Genomic DNA, 21,597 nt, shown 5'->3' on the forward strand with positions numbered 1-21,597 from the left:
ACAGCATACAAATATACTATGTTTTGTGACATTTTTATCATAAATACAAGAAAATACAAATTTTGTGCATTGCAGTATTTTTTCTTTTTAAGTCATAACCTGTCATTTTTCAGGATGTAATCCACATTTCTTTAACACATACAGTTTTACAGTTTAACATATTCTGTAATTCTCCAGGCTAAGTGCATATGTGACAAAAACAAATATTTATTTCCAAAATTGCAAAAAAAAAAAAAATAAAGATCTGGAGAGCATGCAGGCTGTGCTACTGGTACATGATGTGGTGTCCATCTATCAGATAAGCAATACACACAATATTGCTTGGTATTTAATGTGGAGTGAGGCAATGCATTGTCATGCTGGGACAACATGCTTCTGCAAAAGAACAAAGTAGTTTTATTCAATAAAGGATCTTTTGATGAAAAATAGATGAACATGATGGTTTGTTTCACCATGAATATAAAATATTGCCTCTTATCAAAAACATCAAGATAAAATATTTTTTTAGTTCCTCCTATGTTGTGAATTATTTACTTCATAATTTGGAAAAAAAAAAATTTTTTTTTATCAATGTGAGAGATATATAGTAGCCTAAAATGGATTATATTATATCACTGAATAATCCAGAACAAGATTCTTAGGTGCATTCTCATTTTTCATGCAGTGAAAGACATTCATTTTACCACTGTGTTCAAAAGGTCCTCCTTTGTTACTGTTGTATCTCTTCCACTTATATACAAGTGGTTATAGAACCTGCTTTTTAAAACTTGGTAGGCAATTGACCAATGCTTAAGTAAGATTGAGGATCAATTCTCCACCTCCCCCATAGGGTATCTCAAATGCTGTTGTAACCTGCAGCTGCCTTAATTCAGAGTTTCCTCACAACAGAGTCACTTCCACTCATTTTTGGAATATTAATAACATCAGCCAATTATTGTAAAAAAATAGACTGAAACATGAAGGGGACACAGAGATATATTATTAAGGACTTGCATATGCCGTGAAGTTAGGTTACTTCTGCACCATCTCGTATGAACCTCGTATGAAACTGATTTGGACTTGGATTACTTTTACCTCACTTTTTTTTTCTTCAGTGAATGTATATTGACATGTTAATCTTTTATTAGAAAACTTTCATTTGTTCGCTAACAGTTTATTTGGTATGACAGTCTCAAGTTTTCTTTAATACTGTGTTCATATTGATTTATATTATTTAGGGTATTTACAAAATATACAACATCTAGTAATTCATAAAATGAAATAAAATCTGGTTGTGAAGTCTCAATATTTTGTAAATTACTTTATGATTAAAAATCTTTTTCTCATTCCACAGTTTTCTGTATTTGTCAAATATTTATATTGTACATGTACATTATATTTGGGTTTTAAATTTATTTTATGTAACATTAGTGCTGCTAGTACTTAAGAACAAGATTTTGCCATATAATAACCTTCTGTTAGGCTTAAGAAGAGTTTTGAATCTCAGTAAAGGACACTTAAGTCTAAAAAGAAATGAAATACCTCAGTTGTTTTCATAAGGAAATCAGTGTGTACAGTGGGAAATGGGTGCTGTTTTACAGACATTGTAAACAATGAACTTTTCATAGCTCTGTCCTTTAAAAAGTTTGAAGTTTTACAAAATGTGTAGATATTTGTGTACAAGAATTAAACTTCAAATGTACACTAGTTGAATGTATATTACTGAGAGTAGAAATATATTTTCTATTAACATAGTAACTAATGTGTATCTGATTTTTTCTTTTTTTTGGAAAAGCATAATACTCAGAAAGGTCAGAGAATTTGAGTAACCAAACTGCAGTGTTTCAGATATTCATAACTTGAAAACTAATTACATGTAAACACACATTTCTTATTAAGAATAATTTGCTAATTAACCTGAAATATGTATTATCTCTATTTTGTGTTGTATGTGCACAATAGGTGCTGTAGCAAAGCAGCGAAGACTCTTGGGAATTAGAGAACATCCATACACACGAACTGGATCTCTCTCATAAACTTGGCCAAGGTTGGTTGTACCTTTGTCTTTTCAAGCAATCTTTAGTAATGGTTGCTAACAAGCAAAATTGTTACTTATCACAAAAAAAATAATTGTTAGTCAAGTTTTGTAATCTAAATTTTTTATAGTTTTAACATGTTGTTAAAACACACAAAACCACATAGAATTACTTTAAGACATTTATCTTATAGGTAAGTAACAAATTTGCTTGTCATTTTAAGGATAGGATTACATATCTCTATGAGCCTAGAACAATTCAAAGAAAAATCTTGTGAAAGTTTCTTTTTTAATATGAAGTTTTTTGTACCAGAAACTTGCTTTCAGAAGATTGTCTGTTCAATACATTAAGATATTATTCTCAGTAATTATCTACAGGCTGGTGTACATACACTTGTGAAAGATAAGAAGAAAAATGTGATATTAGAAGTAAAGGAACTTCTTACAGAAGGAGAATATTGACAAAAGGTGAAAATGTGCATATCATTATCTTTTGGAGTGTTACATTCAAAACTTAATTAAAATACATTATTATCAATGTATATGAATAAACTGGAATCAAAACATATCCTGAGTAAAATATTATGTGAGTGTGATCTTGACTTTAAAGGAAATATAAAACAAGTTACAGTCTGATCCCCACTTAGGTCTTCCATCTTCTGTAATTTATTTAATACCCTTTTGATGAATATGGTCTAAATGTAAATTACTCATTATTAAATAAATATTACTAAGATTAAGAATGACTTTTATTGCTTTGTCTTATTTATTACAGAGTCATAGGATAGAAAATTACTCATTTGCTATTCCCATCTGTCACATCCTCTGTTTCACAAATTAATTACCAATAGCTTTCTGACATGGTATACTGTATTATTTATAACCAATAGAAAGCCAAGTTTTTAATTTATCAAGTGATGTATCACATTGTTTTCAGCACATATAATTGGTTATTTTATCTATAGTTGAAAAGCTCAAGATAATATTAAAGTTGTTATACTAAAGCTAGGAAGCCAAAAAAACTGATAGTTATAGAATGTTTTGTTTTTCAGGTTTATTGTGTTTTTAGAGATATTTAATTAAATGAAAATTATTTGATGGATTACTAGGATTAGTATAAGAAAGTAGGGTTACATTTATTCAGCAAGCAACAGCAAATAAAATGAAATTGCAGATAAGGGATATATTTGATATTATTAATGCATATTCTTTATATATTATTATAAAAGTAGGTTACATGTAAAAATTATAAATTTGGTTATATATGGTTAGATTAGATATAATGAAAAAGATGACAATGAAAATTCTTCATGAGATATGCTGAGAAGCAGTTCCTGTATTACATAATTTGATATTGTAATGTGAGCCACAAATTCATTAAATGATTTACAACTTGCATGGTGGGATTCTTAATTAAACATATCATAGGCAGTAAGATTATAAAGTATAATAAAGGTGGTTATAATGTCAGTCCAATCACTTTAATGGAGATAGAGAAAATAATGGATAAAATATGAAGTTTTACTGAAGAAACATTTTATCTTTATTTAAGAAGTTTTAGAGATTAAGCAAATTAAAATGACAATTTTCAGATAAAAGTATTTCTATTCTTAACATGAAAATCACTTTGCAGTTGGAGCAGTTGATACTTTAACTCCATATATGCTTGATTCCCCTTGGCAGACTCACCAGATAGTCCATTGTGGCTTTGCCATAAGAAAAACACACCCTTCATATGTGATTATGCCTAAAGAACTTTTATTTTTTCTGCTGGTTGACATCGAGGTTGAATCAAAGCAAATTATACAATATTAGGAACTTTATGCTTCAGGAAAATGTTGTTCATGAAATTTTAGAATGATGTTATTTCTTACAAAAATCAGTGAAGTAAAGTAATCTAGTGAAGTAATAGAAAGTTGTACAAACTCAGGAATGTATACAGATATTTACACATCATGAGAAGAAATCCCACTATTGTATGAATAAGCTGTGATGTGTAAAAAATATATGCAAGTGTGTACAGATAACACCAGAATGAAAGGATTGGGAATGGTGAAAACAGAAAAGAGTGTTGATATGTAATTCTCATTTAATGATTGTGTTTGTGTAGAAAGCTGCAAAAGTCTACATATGATGACATGCATAGAATTATAAAATGATCTTGAAACTTGGAAAGGAACATCATTACTATACATAAAAATGTGTGTAGATTAAAGACAATTTACACAAATATTTTGTTCAAATAATTCAATATGAAACTTAAAAAAAAAAAAAAAAAGAGGTGGTGGTTTCAGAAAATACTTTTACATTTAAACAAAAAGCCAATCACAAATGGAAAGATGCTACTATCTGAGATATCTGATAGTTTTTAGAGATTCTGGAAAATGGAAATAGCAGAAATGCTTATAAACTAATAATAGTACTTTAGAAACTATTAATTTATTTTGATAAATTTAATAATGTTTATGAATTATTAGACAAAAAACCCTAGAATGAGTTGAGATGTAGATATACACACTTTAATAAATGAATCCAAGTTTGGATCATTGGGTTATTGGCAAAATCTTAAGAAGGCCTAGAAGCCTATATAACTTAAATTCTTACATTTTTTTCACTGTTTTTCTTTTTTCTCTTTTTTTACTAGCATACCAAAACTCATTATTTACCTGTTTTGGTTACATGTATCTTACATATTAACTCTCTCTGTATGGGCTTGTTTAATTTATCTGATCTTAATAACCATGAAATTATACGTACCATTATAAGTTATAGTAGCTTCACAAAATTAGTAAACGTTTAGTAAACAGTACAAGCCTTTTGCACACAAAGTAATTTTTTAATAATTTTTACTAAAAATCTAAGTAATTTTCATGTTAAGATTGAAAATAATTTTCTTTCATCTTAGTGCTTTACAGTTTTCTTATTTTTACCTAACCTTTGATGAAACCTCCTAAATGAATACCAATATTTTGATTAGTAAAGCTTTATATTTTCTGTTCTTTACTATCCTAACACTTTATGAACTTGGTTGATTTGACCAAACTTGTAATCAATGCCAAAAAATACAAAATAAATCCAAATTATCCTTTTTACTTTCCAGAAAGTCTGCAGATTACTTGTTTATTTATCCTAAACATCTGATGGCTCATAACAGTTTACATTTTGTTTTTAATTAATTTTCTTTTTCTTTTGAACTATACCTAGCTGATAATCCCACTATGCAAACTGTGTATCACATGTAGCTTAAGTTACAGTATTAAATGCCATGATGTACATTTACTGGTGAGCATACTCTATGAAGAAATGTTTTTATTATTACTTGTTCATTGTTCAGCTTAATACGTTTCTAGCATATGTATTTTAGCTACTTTTATAAGAATAAAGAAAAACAAGAAATTTAGTAATTATGTTTGGCTTCTTGTTTTTTGCTGTCCATCTGCTGATCAAAAGGTAAATTTTATTTTCTGCAACGATAGTACTAGTGTATCACATAATTTTTGTTTCTTTCAAATATGCAGTTAAGAACACAAAATATTAGTATGCATAAAGCAAACAATGTCCTGTAATTATTATAATTTAACTGTCTTTTTAACTGATGTATAAGTGTCTTAAATTTCCTTTATCTCTTTTATTTGAACCTGGCAGTAGGAACTTTCAGCTTGTAGGTGAAATAAAATCTCCACTGAGATCAAGGTAGTATTATAAATCATTCAGTAATTTAAAACTTTGCTCTTTCTATTGGTTATAAATGAAGTAACTGAACATTAAAGAGAATTATTGGCAATTTGAGGAAGAGCTGTAATAGGAGTGTGTGGCACATGGGTTTGACCCTGTAGCTTATATCTCTGTAAATAAAGAAGATTGAAAGCTATAAAATTAGAATATGCCTTCATTATATGTATACCACAAGAAGTAATTTACATTAAACTTGGAACATTAGAGAGGAATCGTTAGAAAACAGATTTGGGTAAGTTGTAGGGAACAAATGTATTGTACAGGTAGAGGGGAAGTGAGAATTTATTTAAGTATTTTATTTTAAAATTAAAAAATTAAAACATACTCACTTATTTGTATACGTTACTAATATGGAAGTTAAGTTTTGAATGTAACCGTAAAAAGTGTCATACATGCATTTTCACCTATCCCTGTTGAGAGGATTAATGAGATATAAAGAGTCGTATTTTGCAATGATTTTCTGTAATTTTAATTTTTAAATCTTTTACTACTTTAGTGTTAAAAAGTAGTCTGCTCATGAGACATCTTGGTGAAAATGTCATCATCACAATACACCAAACTATTTGAGTTTGAAGAACATTGGGAATATACCCATCAAGGTTTCTCCCCATGCTACTCTGAATTCCTCAAGAGGAGTTATTGTTGAGAGGGACTTGAAGAATATTCCTGAGTTGGAGATCCTCAATGGTTTTTCCAGCCAAGGCATTTCTGCCGTGCACCGAATATTCACTCACAAAGACAGAATTATGATGCCTACTAATGTTCTGATTTTGACATTTACATCACCATGTAAGGTATGGCCATACATTCCCAACTTACTCAGATGTTTCAACTGTCAGCTGTTTGATCACTTGAAGACATCATGTCGTGGTTCTTTAACACATGCTCGTTATGGTGGCAAAGAGCATGATGTTGCTGTCTCCACAGGTCAGCCTATCCCATTGTGGATTATAACCATCCCCAAGTGTGACCTTTCTTTGAGTCATCTGAAGAAGTTGGATACTCCTGATTGGTAGTATCATTTTCTGTTTGCCAAACATCTTTAGAACTATCTTTTCATTGCCATTTATATGGATGGTTCAAAATCAGGTGACTCTGTGGACTCTGCCATTGGTTGTTGTGATTTGGTGGCTGCACACAGCATCCCCTCTACAGTTTCTGTGTTTACTGCCAAATTGTACACCACTTTTCTTGGCCTGGATCAAATTGCTTCATCTTAGTTCTTACCCTATTCTCATTGATATTCAAAACTGACTGGCCCAGTTTTCTCTATGATCTATCTTATTTTTAGAAACAAGTTTTTCCATCCATGAACAGTTGATGAACTAAAGGGTGAGTTTTGGCAACACACTGCATCTCTAGTTATAGCAGGAACTATATTTTGGTTTAGTTTATGCAATCATTAGAAAAGAACCATAGTAACATAACTTTTGGAGCTGCTAAGTGTAGCAACCAATTCCTTTGTCTTTTTGTTCACTGAAATTGCAGAAGATATTCACTGAGTGAAATAAGGCAAAATGCTTTATTGAACTTATGATTCTTTTCCATGAATTTCTAATATTTCTGAATTAGGCTGGGAAAGTTTGCATATTTTGTGTAATATGTAAAATGCTCAGTTGGAAAGGGGTCAATCTTGAATTGCAACTAGTTGTAATAAATCTACTTTTCTTTTTATTTATACATAAAAAGTTGAAACTGAAGATGCTTCACTGCTTCATACTGTAACTTGTGAACACATGTTATGATTGTAGTGATACCCACTCATCACTCCCTTGATGTCTTTTCAACAATAATTTTGGACTTGAACAGAAGTGACTTCACTTGCATACACCATTTTTCAAGCAATGCCAAGTAGGTCATTGCAAAATAGAGCTGTTCATCTAACCACCTCATCACTCTTGTTTTGGCATAAATGACCTGATCTTAAATAGTATGTTAAAATTTGTTTGCTATTATGCCAGAGCATGTAAGAATTTCTTTGCAGTTTCATCTACAACAGGACTAACACTTATTACTGGGAGATAATGAACACTGCATCACAGAGGCACCTGGTCTGTAAGAAGACAGTTAAAACCAGTTCATTGAGTTAATAAAGGCTGTGGTAGGTTTGTAAGGACAAATGCAGCATATTACATCTACTTGAATAAAGGGTTTTACTGTAAACATCTATTTGAAAAGGCAGACCATTTTTCATTGTTTAAAAATGACTATATATTTAAATGCTTACTACATTACAGAAATTCACCATTTGTGAGAGAGAATTGCATGATGGGAGAAAATAAGTTATTTCCCATCAAAAATGAATTGATTTATCAAAGTAACAAACACAATTATATATGTGTGAATACTATATTAAAAACAATTTCAAAAGAAATAATAATAGTTTAATAATATAATCTTTTATATTGTGATTGTAAGTGTAACAATATGTTGCATGTACATGTCCGTCTTTCAGGTGAATGGGGTATTTTAAGATTGTTGTAGTTATTTTAATTGTGTTATTTATTATTCTTTCTGATTAAGATCAGTTGAATATATTTTGTTATACATTTTATTTATTCTGCCTATAATAGGCTCTTATAACATTTAAAACTATTCTGTACAGCTGGTTTTTAGGTCCTGTATGTGGTATAAGCAGAGTTGAAGACAGTTCTTTAAGTGATCTTCCAGAGTTGGAAATTTATATCTTTGTTGGAGTTTCCAAATTATCAGTCACTCTGAACAAATCTGCCATTTATCTTATGGTTTGTGCTTCTGTGAGACAGTTTATTCCTGAAAGCCATCTTTATAAGATACCAAAGTAAATGCTGCTCTTGTTTCTGACTCCTGAAAAAAGTAGAACTCTTCTCATTGTGCACCACTACAAGAGCTGTGTGATGATCAAGGCATTTCTTTTCTTGTGTGGGCATAATGCCCAATGTCACTGAGGAGGTTTACCAGCTTGGAAGAGCCAGTGTTGTGCCTTATAGTAACTACCAGACTTGCATGTTTTGAGTATAGGTTGTACCTTGTATTTAGGCATTGATGAAAATGTTCTGTGCAATGGAAAGTATTATAAAACATTTCCTTGCCTATACCAGTGAACCATCCTAAGAAGTTGTAAAAAGTGTCTGGAACACATGATCTAGGAGCTTATTGTCAAAATATTATAAATTGAAAAAAATTCAGAGAAAAAATTTTGCTTCTTTAAAAACAGTTTTTAAACTTTAATTAAAATAAAAGCAACAGTAAAGAGAAACAGTATCTGTATATTCTCAGAATTGCTCTGGTTGTGATACAAATCTTTTGTAGCAGCAGCAGTTATTTATACACTGTCATACAGATTTAACTTCATACTGAGCTCTCTGATAATAGTGTATGCACTTACAGCAGATACTTCAGTTTTTGATTTGTCTTTACTATGCTGTACTGGGTTAAAAGGCAATTTCATTCTTTGTGCTGGCCATCAGCTCTCAACCTATCTAATGGAGTGAAATTCACAGTTATGGTCTGTAGAGTAGACATGTATTTTTACACAGTATATTATGCCTTCTATAATTGTATACAGTTGCATAATCAAAATGATATACTGAAACTGCATGTATTAGTTTAGTAAGAAAATTGGGTTTATTATTTCTCTCTAAGTTAATGTAACATATACAAAAATATTAATGGCAGTAGTTGATTAAAAAAAATTGTTTAAGACAGATAATTTAGATTTACTGTTATTATTGTTTTACATATACTATCCATAACCATTTATCTGTTGATACACATAATAACAACAGCACATTTGAATTCCTAGAGGTATTTTTATTGCACTTAGCCTTTGCAATTTCAAAGTTTGCAAGCTTGGCTTGTAGTTTGGCAGAAGAGTAGTTTTACTGTATGTTTTACTACTTCTACTGATCATCCACTTTGACTTTTTACAGAAAATTCAATCATTGCAAGATGTTGTCTTGAAATTTATTCACATAAAAAGGTCCTTCTTGTTTGATAATCACCAGCTATGTTAATGGTTTTTTATGCTTTACATTTTTAAGCCTTTTTACTTGCTAGTTTTTTATTAATTATACTATAATATTGTAGATGAAATCATCCATTAGCAGGTGCATTTATGCTTTTCTGAGATTCTTCAGGTGTATTCCTTTGCATTGTCTCCTTCAACCCTACCTGACTTCAGCTGTAAATAGACATTCTATTAAACAGTTCCTAGAGATTTATTTTCTAAAATACTTGTACCTGCCTTTTCCATATATATAACATGAATCTCATTAGTAAAAGGCTGTAACAGTTCAATACCAGTTGGTATACAGTTGTGGGTATACAATGTGGTATACTGTTTTCATGGGTATGATTACTGTATCAAAACATTAGCCTTTATTGATTAATTTGTCTCTCTCAGAATAAGTTGTATTGTACTGCTGCTATAAAGAACATTAGATTTTTAAAGGTGTTTTTTCAGATTTGTGTGCAAGATTACTGATGTGAATTTTTTCTTTGATTACATTAATTTAGCATCGAACTATTTATCCTTTTTTTCATGGTACAATGTCTAGTACAATATTTTGGCAATTTATATTAGTTACAGTGCATTTGAATACAGGGAAAATGATATGGTAAATTATTAACTCCCAATCAGAGCAAAGTCTCTTCTTAGATCAAAAGGAGTGGTCTACATGTTAATGAGTATAGTTAAGTAAATATACTTTCCTTACATTTCTGTAAAGATCAGAATGCACTGGGGGCATGGCCTGGCCTGGCTAGATTGTTAGGTCGCTCGACTCCTAATCTACTGGTTATAAGTTTGAATCTTCATCCCATCAAACGTGTTCACTCTTTCAGTTGTGACAATCTATCCCACTATTCGTTGGTAAACGAGTAGCCTACGAGTTGGTGGTGGGTGGTGATTACTAACTGCCTTCCTTCCCTTTATTCTTACACTGCTAAATTGGGGGTGGCTTGCCTTTGTGTTACGTTGATCAAAATTCAAACAAAACCAGACCAGAATGCATTGTTTCATCAACTGGGTACTTTTACTCTTTAGGATATTTATAGTTCTCAACCCAGTATAATGTTGTAAGGCTTGGTTAGACCTAAATCCATACATATAGGCCAAACTCATTAAGAAAAACAATCTCTACATGGAAATCATGGGAAAATTAAAAGAATAAAACTAAATATCTTGAACAATCTAACCAGTACTATTAATTAAAGTAACATTAAAGAAAGAACAATGTGAGGCATAGTGGGAGATAAGCAGTTTTGGGCTACATCTGTTTCTGTATTAGAGATTTAGTTATGCACTTTATAGTTTTGATTGGATATCCATCATTGTTTCCTCTACAATTTATTAATATTGTTTATTCATGAACACTATTCAAGTTTTACACTATTTACCCACCTCTTTATGTTGTCAGAGAAGCTTTTGACACATGGTAATGTATCAGTGTGTCTCTATCTTTTTTATACTTTTTTTCTTTGTGTTTATCTCCATTTTCTTTAAAAGGAAATTAGATTTAGTAATATTCCTCTGTGTCCAAGGCCTCTAGAAGTATAAAATATATTAAAACTATGAGCATAATGGCTATCCAAAGCTCTGTAATGCCACAGTTTTTCCACTATTGCTTTTTATATTGGAAAAGATTGCTGTAGAATAAAATGGAATGTGTAATATTAAAATAATGGAATATAAACAGATGTGCAAACAAGAAAAGTAAATTAATTAAATTAATTGAATGATGATAAACTGGCATAAAGTGTGTCAAAATCAAGATACCAAAGATTGAATCGTTTATCCTGCCATGGCATACAGTCCTTCTCATGACTTTCCTAAAGATGGTAGCACATTGGCAACTGAAATATAGGATAAAACTAATTAGTGTTTAATGTATACTTAAAGCACCTTATAATTCAAATAGGTGATCATAAAGGCTTTTAACTATTACAGCAATTGACTTTTTCAGTATTTTTTTTCTAGTCAACATTTTCTATTTTCAGCATAAACATTATCAAGTTTTTTAAATGTATTTATTTAGTAATTGGAGTTTTAATTTCATAATTAGGTAGATTGTATTTTATGAATATGAATTTTTCAAAAAGTCACTTTTCAAGATTCTGATGTGTATCATAGTTTAAATTTATTGATTTCTTTATATTTCATTAAGTTAAAACAGTGCTACACATCAGTATTGAAAACATTTTCTCCTGTATTGTGAACTAATTTCAAATTATATAAATATTCCTTGTACATTTAACTATCATTGAAAAACAGTTTTATTTTGTTTTATAAACTTAAACCATAAACAGTAATTTAATGATTTTATTATTTTAGTCCAACATTTATAGTGCCTTGCAGAAATATTCACTTCCTACAAATAATGTCATATTTTAGGAAATACAAATATGGTAATCAATTTTTTAATGAAGCTGTTTTTATTTAAAATGCTAATGGTCAAACTTAACACTGTTGTGTGTGAAGGAGGTTGAATTTCAGCAAAACCTGCAATGAAATGTATAAATTGAAATGTGCTGTTTGCATACGTATTCAGCCCCCTAAGTCAGTACTTGGGTGGAAGCACCTTTGACAGTAATTGCTGCTTGAGTCTTTTTAGAAATGTCTCTACTGGCTTTGCTCTTTGGGATGGTGTAATTTTTTATCTATTCTTCCTGACAAAGTTCCAATTCTGACGTGTGTTGGGGAACATTGATGGACTGCTCTCTTCAAGTCTCACTATAAATATTTTATTGGACTCATGTCAGGACTTTGACTGGGCTGCATCAGGACAGCCACTTTATTCTTTTGAAATCACTCCAATGTGACTTTGTCCTTGCACTTTGGGAAATTGTCCTGTTGAAATGTGAATTTTTGATCCAGTTTTAGATTCTTGGATGACTCAAGGTTTTTCTCTTTTAATATCCTTATACTTTGTATTGTCTGTTTTTCCCCTCAGTCTTGACAAGCTTTCCATTCTATGCTTATAAGAATCATCTCCATGATGTAATGCTGCCACAACCATACTTAAAAACTGGGATGTTGTGGACTGGATGATGTGCTGTGTTGGACTTGCATCAGATCTAATGTTTGTAGTATCATTTATATGCTTTGTTGCAAACTCCTTATGAGATATAAGATGACTTTTTCAGTAATAACTTCTCTCTTGTTACTCACTCACACAGGCCAGCTTTGTTTAGGGATTGGTATATTGTCAAAGTATGAACACTGACTTTCACCTCAGACATGGAACTTTGCAAATCTTTCAAAGTCACTGTTTGGTTCACAGTGACTTTCTGACCAGTTTCTTGCTTTCTCAGCAAGGGTAGTCTGATCTGGATAGTGAATGGGTGGTACATAGCAATTCCACTTCTTAAAGTTAGAATTCATCATTTTCAAAGTGGGATAATCAGTGACATTGAAATGTTCTTGCAATCTACTTCTTATCAGTGATTCTCTACTACTTTATCCCTGACTTCTTTGGGAAGCTTCTTTGTCTTCATGGTTGGTTTGTCTTATCTCTACATAAATTGTGACTTGAGCAGATGAATTTACTCTGAAATCAAGTTAAACCACTTTGATTACACACAAAGACTATTACACTAATCTTGTGACCTTTCAAACTAATATTTTGCACCTGAAATGATTTAGGGTTGCCATAGCAAAGGTGTTGAATATTTATGCAATTGAGAATATTCTAATTTTCTTTGAAAAATCTAACTTACTTACATAACATAATGTCTGTTTTAGATTTCTCAGGTTGGAGTGGATTGTGTAGGTACTAAATATAAAATCCCATTTGAAAGTTTCATGATTGCAATCTTGGACCACAACCAAATGTGGAAACTTTGCAGAGGACTGAATGCTTGTGCAAGGCACTGTATAATACTGTATTGATATGAAACAATTTAGACTTGTATATGTAATACAAAATGAGCAAAGTGAAATTATACAGACAATTTGCTTGAGAATTTAAGTTAAGTGTTTTAGATCACTTTTGTGTCTGTAATTATGGTGTGGTCACATGTTGAATCTTTCTAAAAACAAAAATTTTTCTGGGAAGAGTTTGAATCTTGTTAATGAAGAGACTTGTATGGTTGACTACTGGTTCTTATTAGTCAAGAAACCTGTTATGTGATAGGTTAGTTTTTTGATTAGTGTAATCCAGATATTGCTAGTTTGTTTTTTCATCTCAGTTTAGTGCTTGTTTTTGTAATTTGGTAATTTTTTATTTCTACTGGTTTTGGCTCCATCACTAACTCATCTTTTATTCCACTCTATTGTATGTTACAGAACAGCAGCTTTTTTCTGTGATGACAGAAGCTGTGGGTTTTGTTAACCCATTTATCCATTTTTTTTGGGGGAATACTACTTGAAAAGTAAAGTTACTTGTTTAATAACTCCTAACTGTTTATTTCCTACTGTGTCTTCACTATGGTTGTAACGTCATTGTTAGAGCCAACAATTCTATGTTGTATCAACAAACAATTCAAAGATTAATGTTATTAAAATAAGCCAGTGTTATTGGATGAAATTTCCAGTGAATGCACTGTCTTTAATTCTGTTATATATGAATATAATATTGCAGAGAAGGATCAAACTTTTTTTTATTCACACTAACAGGCAAGTATAACTTTTTTTTATATAACCTTCTAATATTGTCTTTTTGTTATACCTGTATCCATTCCTGTTATATGTAGATATTGACTACTATGATATAATTTCATGAATACTAATATTATTTTCATTATTCATAAAATGATTTTATTAATAAAGTGTGGTGAAGCATATAGAAGTTATGGACGTGATCATGAATCATAATTAACTTTTCAGTCCACTGTAACTAACGTGATCTTCACATGTATTTTTTTCTCTTTGAATCTTGTTAACCCAGTTTCACCACACCACTACTCCATGACTTCATCACCAAGACTAACACACTCTCACCTGATGCTTTCAAGCAAGACAAACAACTTCCAGCCAAATTCTCCAGCCAGTTTAGCACAGTTAGTAAGCCATATCTTTTGAATTAATTTTCAAGATCTCCACTAACAACTTTTCAATATTTGGTGTCCTTTGCCAGTTAAGAAAAACCCATCCTTCAGGTGGCTCGTCTATAGTGGTAACTTGATTGTTTATGTGTTTTTATTTTCTGTATATGTTAGGCCGTATGCTGAAACTTCAGCTTAGTACTTTTATTCAGTAGTATAGTTGTTGCCTCTTCTTACAGTAGATAAATTCTAAAGACTGTTAACAGCATCAGTTGCTTTCTCATAAACTAACTCAATTTTTGTATTTGGAAAATGAGTGCAAGTTGGACCATTTGGACAAGCTTTTATCTAGGATCCTGTTAATAAAAACTGTAAATTCTTCATGAAACAAATCATGAAATTGGATATTTGTGCTAACGTATAAATAATTTGTTAATGTATCTTTACTTAATGGAAAAAAAATCACATTATATTGTCACCATTGTTGTAATTTTTAAACCTTGTTTATTATAGCTTTAAATTCCAAAATATAGAATTCTGGGTGAATTTTTCAAGTACTTGAATACTTTTTTTAAATACAACTAACAGTATGTTAGTTGTTACTCCAAAAACTAATCTGATAGTTTGTTGTCCCCCTTCCCCCAGTCGATGAATAGTATGTGCACAGTCATACATCTAGCTGCACTTAGATTGTCATTCATAATAAGCAAAACAGTATTTGTGTAAAAGCATTTTCATTATAATTCTCCATGTTAAATATAAGGTTACACTTATGCAGCTCAAACATAATGTATAATGTGATTCCAGATTTTGTAATAAAAGCAAGCTGGTTTTCTACAACAATAACAGGTTATAAAAAAATTATAAAATAGACATAAAACTTTATTTTGTTTTTTTCAAATGTAGTGAGCTTAAAAGTGGGTTTTGTGTTCCATAGTCATTGGTTTGTGGTGTGGAAGATACTTGTAAGTGTTCGTTAAGATGTGGCAGCTGCCAACATGACAACCAGTAAAATGTTATGTAACTAAGAGATGTCACAATGTTGGAAAATGTATTTGTAGGGTCACATTTATACTTTTAAATTATGAAGTGTTTGTTTTAATATTTGTATTTGAAGTAGAAAATGGATTTTTTTGAAACTTATAAAACGTTGCCAATTGTATCAGCACTATAAACTGAAATTTAGATGTTTTTTCTGTAGTTGTAGTTTATTGTTTTTTATATATTTGTTAAACCTTTCATTTTATGCTCACTGAACAAAGTAAAGTACTTACTTGATAGTATTAAACTAACAATGTAAGGATTATGAGGATAGTTGTGAATTAACCATTTTTGAACTTGCTGGCTACTAGTGTAGTTAATAAATAACGTTGCAGCAAGAGCCCCTCCAAACAGACGTCATTATGTGAATGATATTTACATACAATTTAATACACCATGTTTATTGGTAAAAGGAATTGGTGAATATATTACACATGCAGAACAATAAACAAAACAACAACTTGTGATTATAGTGGTTAAAATTTCCTCTTTTTGTCAGTTTGATACACTGGTTTTTATTTAAATACTTATATCCATTAACCCAGTATCTCTACACAAGATAGTCTTGTTAGCAGTATAATAAATATTGTTTAGGATAAGTATATTAAGATAGGGTTCAACTCCAAACATTTATAAACTTGTAACTTTTTTTGAAAGAGAAGGATAGATCAGCTGCAAAGTGTTTTATACAGAATGGTACTGAAACATATTTCAAAGTAGTTTTATATTTAATTATTTTGTGAATATTTTCAATTATTATCTTTATTTTACTTAATAAATAATGCATACTTGACTTTAAAGGATCATTTTAAAATTCACTGTGATATATAAATTAATTTGCATGGTTTTAAAATTCTTTTTTTCAGATAGAAAAAATACTGTTTTAAATGTAAGTTAAGGAATACTTCAGTTACAGTATTGTGATGGTTTGAATGTTCCAAAGGGTTTAAAAAAAAACATTTGAATATACTTATTGGATGATTTTTATATTGAGACATGAAGATAAAATTAACTCTTAAATAAAAAATGCAGCTTCCAGAAATTAGCTTTGATTTGAATTATAACAGATATAAGTTTTGATGCTGCTTTGATAATAGCAAAGCAATGAAAATCAGAATTATACTGTTACCAAAACAGTTTGAATGTTAGCTGTTCAACACAACTAACTAAAACTGTAAAGTTCAAAGTATTGTAAGTAAAGTTAGAATTGATTAAGTATGTTGCAATTACTTGTTTGTTCTTTAGTTCTCAATTTATTCTCAACAAGGAAATTGTTGTGGTCGATGTATGACAAAGGAAATAATTGGGACTTTTCACGAGAGTGGGATTAACCAACTTTGGCCATTTGTTAGACAAATTGGTTGTTATTAACATTTAAATATATTTGATTGCCAGAAATTGTCAGGAGGTATATTTGGCTTTTTTATTGTCTTTTTATGTTTTAATCTGTTATTATTACATGTGGTTATTCTATTCATTTTGAAATTCAGACCATACTACAATTTTTGAAAGTTTGCAATTTCTAAAATATTTAGGAATCAACAAGTTCCAAAATTTTATATTGCTTTAGCGTGAACAGAACTATTTTTATGAAATGTGGTTTTTAGGTGTTTACTCAATTTCAAAGGCACATTTTATATTTTGTTGCTATCCTCATTTTGTTAGTACATTTTGATTTTCAAGGTAATAAAGTTCTATTAATTGATCTTATTCCAAATCTTTTAACAAAAATGATTTTTCTTACATTTACCTGTGCCATGGTATAATTAAAATCAGTAGAGCTCTTTACAGCTTTGTGCCAAACACTTCTAACAACAACTTAATTTTTGTGAAATGAAAACCGTTTTCCTTTTTTAAAATTTAATTCTAATTATTAAGTAGTTCATAGGTACACTTAGAAATACAAAAAGTAGCATGCAGGAGTAAAAAGTTTAGTAAAGTCTTTGTTTTAAAGAACCTTTTGAAGTGTAATTTTCCATTATTTTCTCCTACAGATTGTGCATTGGTTTAGAACTGTAAATATGACAATACTACTGTATCACTAAATGTATCATATTAACCATAGTTTCTTTCTCTCTCTAATGAAAAGGTAACATTAAATATCTAAGTATTTATAAAAAGAAATATTACATATTATATTGGCATTTAAAATGTTAATTGATGCTTGAAACTTTTGATAACAGCTATTCAACACATGAAGTGTACTTGTCTAAGTTGTATTGGCTAATCAGTTTCTCATATATATATATATATATATATATATATATATATAAATATTATATTCATCAAACTGTCTATATACTTTGCATTTTGATTTAAAATTGTGGGTAATTCATTTTTGCTTTCTCGTGTTACATGAAGTTAGTTAATTTAAAATTATCCCACTGATTTGAGTGTTAAGCTATTATCATCATCATTGATTTAGTTTAATACTCAAAATAACGTTTTGCATAATTTCTTCATAATTATTGATTTGTGTTTGTAGCCTTCCATCTAATTAAATTAGTTGAGAGTGAAATATGAAGTTTTGTAAATATATTTAAGGTACATGAATTTTATATCACATTCTGAATTATTCTATATTTTTTCAATCATTCTCTGGTAATCTCATTGTATTTTAATTAAGCCTTTGCATTGAAACAGCAGAATTTTTCTAGAGAAATGGACTAAGACTTCTCTCTTCCTCTCTATTTTATTACCCATAATTATTAATGTAATTTAATTTGTGTACTGTAGAAAGCTGTAAGCTGTATTTGTGACATTTAGCATTAGGTAATGATATGTAGTTAGAGGGTGCAGTGTGTTTGTTGATAAAAGTTTAGTTACATGTATGAGTTTACAAATGTTACCACTTTTGTAACCAGAGTTTATTACTAATACCTCAGTTTTGCATCAGAATCTGGCTGTTCCATACTTACTGAAGAGAAATTTGTTACTATTGATAATTTTGTTATATGTTGGAGAAGAAATCTCATGAGTGTATGTAAGGAAATGGTGCTATGTCAAAAATGTGGAATTTTATACAATATGAAGCTGTGTGTATCAAGATATACCTAACTTTTTCAGTAAAGTATTTTTATGATTTTTTTTTTCTCCTTCAAAGATCAAAATACCTCTAGTTTAAAGTTTTTTGTTGTGGGTATTTAATTTTTTTATCCTGCTAACCACTGCTTTCATGTACTTAACTACTTGTTGCAATAAATTGTTTATTGTATTATAAACAGTTTCTGATTTTTTTATTGAAAGTTTAACTAGGAAACAATGGAAAATTTTAAGGAACACCCAGACTTAAAAAAAGAAAGCAATGTGGTACATACATCAAGTTGGAAAGATTTAGTTTACTTGAATGTTTAATCTTATTGGGCTCTTAGAGGTACACGGTAAGTGGATCAACTGAGATTTGTTATTTAAATTCTAAGAATAAAAACAAATTGTGATGTATGTGTAACATTCTTTTGTTTGCACTTCTAACATGAAGCAACAAAAGCTTAACAAAATTTTTGTTAAATAGAATAATTGTAAATTTTTGTAAAATAAAATACAGAAGTGACACCTATTTACTGAGCAAGAAAGTAAAATGTTTAAATGATTATTTCAGTGAAGGTTAGTTAACTTGATTTGTTAATATGACACTGTTAAATTTGTAATCTGGAAATTTCTAATATAATGTATATATAGACAACAATTTTTTCCACTTTTCATTCCTTTTCGGTTGGACCAGGCATTATATACTGTGGGTCTGAATATGTATGATTTACCTCCAATTATCATAAAAAATTAAAATTTTATCCACACTTTGTGTCATGAGTTCATTATGAGTGATAGTCAAATCATTCTTTTAGAGTAGGCCAAAAAATAGTGGTTTGTAGTGTTGACTAGCTGTTTTTTTTTCTTGTCTGTCAATTCAAAATGTGGAATGAGTAAGAACAGATAGTTTTTTGTTGTTATTTTTGCAAAACTTCTCAAATAAACTGTTCATAATTATAGTAGTTGAACTGCATAAGATAACAGAAATAAACTATAACTGAGAAATTGTAATATAAATTTGGAAAAGAACAGTGTTTGTGTTCCAACAAATAATGACCAATCTGAAACCAGTACAGTGTACTCTTGGTATACATAGTCTGGAAGATTATTATGCTAAATATTTATCATTGCCTGTTTGACCACTTTATTGTAAAATGTCTGTGTTTTATGGAGGAAGTTGTCCAGTGCACTTAATGAGTATTAAGTTAGAATTTACAACTAAATACATCATAGAAACTTTTTGTCAGCTAATCTACTTCTTAAGTTGGATTGGTGGATTGGGCTCTGAGATGAATAGGTTTTCTGAAATGAAGAATGTCCCTTCATATGGGACTTGACCTGCTGTGCCCTTTAATGACTAAGCAGAAAGAGAAGCATATGAGGAATACATGTGTATGAATTGAATATTTAATTATATTTAGCATATTTATGAAACTGGATGTGATCAACTGTATAATTGTTCACTTAAATCAGTAGATAACAATGATTTTAAAATTTGTGTTGCTGTTTGACTGTCATAATGACATTGTTATCCAACAGTTCTTTGATTAAATCAAAGATGCAGTAACCCAAAATCTTTATTATTAATTTTATTAGCAGAACTTTTTTGATATATTTTAACATATATTATTTTTCATAGGTCAAGATTGGTTGCAGTGGTCACAGTTATGGTAATGTATTTACTTGTGAAACATATGAGAAGGCCTTGTATTATGTTCCTAAAACTTTTATTGCTACGTTTCCAAAAAAGGAAGCAAAAATGATTATTTTTAGATGTTATTGATGACCTCAATTAACTTATAGATAGTTAGCAAAGCTGGCAGTGCTAGCTCCAAGTTTCCAGTGTATGTAAAAATCTATTCAAAAAACTATTATCTGTGCAAAGGATCGTTAGAAACAACTGTAAACAGCACCTATAACTAACTATTGTTTGACAGCATAGTATGATTTGACCATCACTCAGGTGTATTGATTTCTCCCAGGAGTTATTCTGTGTTTTATAGGATAACAGGATGTGTAACAGACAGTGTGTTATGGAGTAAATCTAAATTTTCTCACTCTAAATAAGCTCTAAGAATGAAAGAGACTGGGAACAAAATAATAATAAAAATATCTTTATTTGATATTCAGAAACAGTTAAGAATATGTTTCGACAAAAGACAACACCTCATCTGGGAGAGCACAGCTCTATATTAAGAAATTTGAAATCTCAATAAGTGTGTGTTCCAGACTGAGAAACTTTAGCATTATATACATAAAACATTAATTTTCTCAGGTTATGTACGTTAGCGATTTGAATGTTGATCATTCCCATTTTAAAGAGTTTGTGTCTTTGAATTATCATTTGATTTGCCAAATGAAAAATATTACTGTCTATGTTTCCTTGGGAAGACCATAAGTAAATGAATGAATTATAATAGGTAGCTTGGGAAAAGGAACTTAGCAACTTTATATACTGTCACTCTACATTGAAACTGCATACATTCCAGTGAGGAAACATTTTTGAACGTTTGGTATTAAACACTTGGGTATCAAATATATCATACGTGTGAACACCTCAATTTTTATTCTACATTTATGTTACTTTAAAATTTTGAACCAATTGAATTTATTGTTACATCAGTCAGGACAAGCAGAATGTTAGAATGGGAGTAAATCCTTTGAGGGATGATACAGGAGAACTGATTTTTTTTTCAATTTTTAGTAATGAATATTTACGTAAGTTTCCTCACCTTTAATAATTGCTAGGTGGAAATGATTTATCAAGATTATTACATTAGTTATGAGATTATTAAGAAATATTTTGGCTGATTAGA

General features: G+C 30.0%; 1 protein-coding gene across 3 annotated transcripts in view; it reads left to right on the plus strand.

Annotated features, from left to right (window-relative positions):
* The window catches only part of LOC143250533 (protein held out wings-like), a 48,304-nt gene extending 29,329 nt beyond the window's left edge, over nucleotides 1–18,975 (plus strand). For 2 of the 3 annotated variants that reach the window (XM_076501238.1, XM_076501222.1), the window contains exons 7-8: nucleotides 1,942–2,026; nucleotides 14,617–18,975. In XM_076501238.1, coding sequence (XP_076357353.1) covers nucleotides 1,942–2,015 — 74 coding nt within the window. In that variant the 3' untranslated portion in view covers nucleotides 2,016–2,026; nucleotides 14,617–18,975. Of the gene's footprint in view, nucleotides 1–1,941; nucleotides 2,027–8,354; nucleotides 8,460–14,616 lie in introns of those variants that run through there. The other variant, XM_076501230.1, reaches the window with a different exon arrangement.
* The last annotated feature ends 2,622 nt before the right edge of the window (nucleotides 18,976–21,597 follow it).

Source organism: Tachypleus tridentatus, chromosome 1 (genome assembly GCF_004210375.1).
Source record: "Tachypleus tridentatus isolate NWPU-2018 chromosome 1, ASM421037v1, whole genome shotgun sequence".
Taxonomy (NCBI): Eukaryota; Metazoa; Arthropoda; class Merostomata; order Xiphosura; family Limulidae; genus Tachypleus; species Tachypleus tridentatus.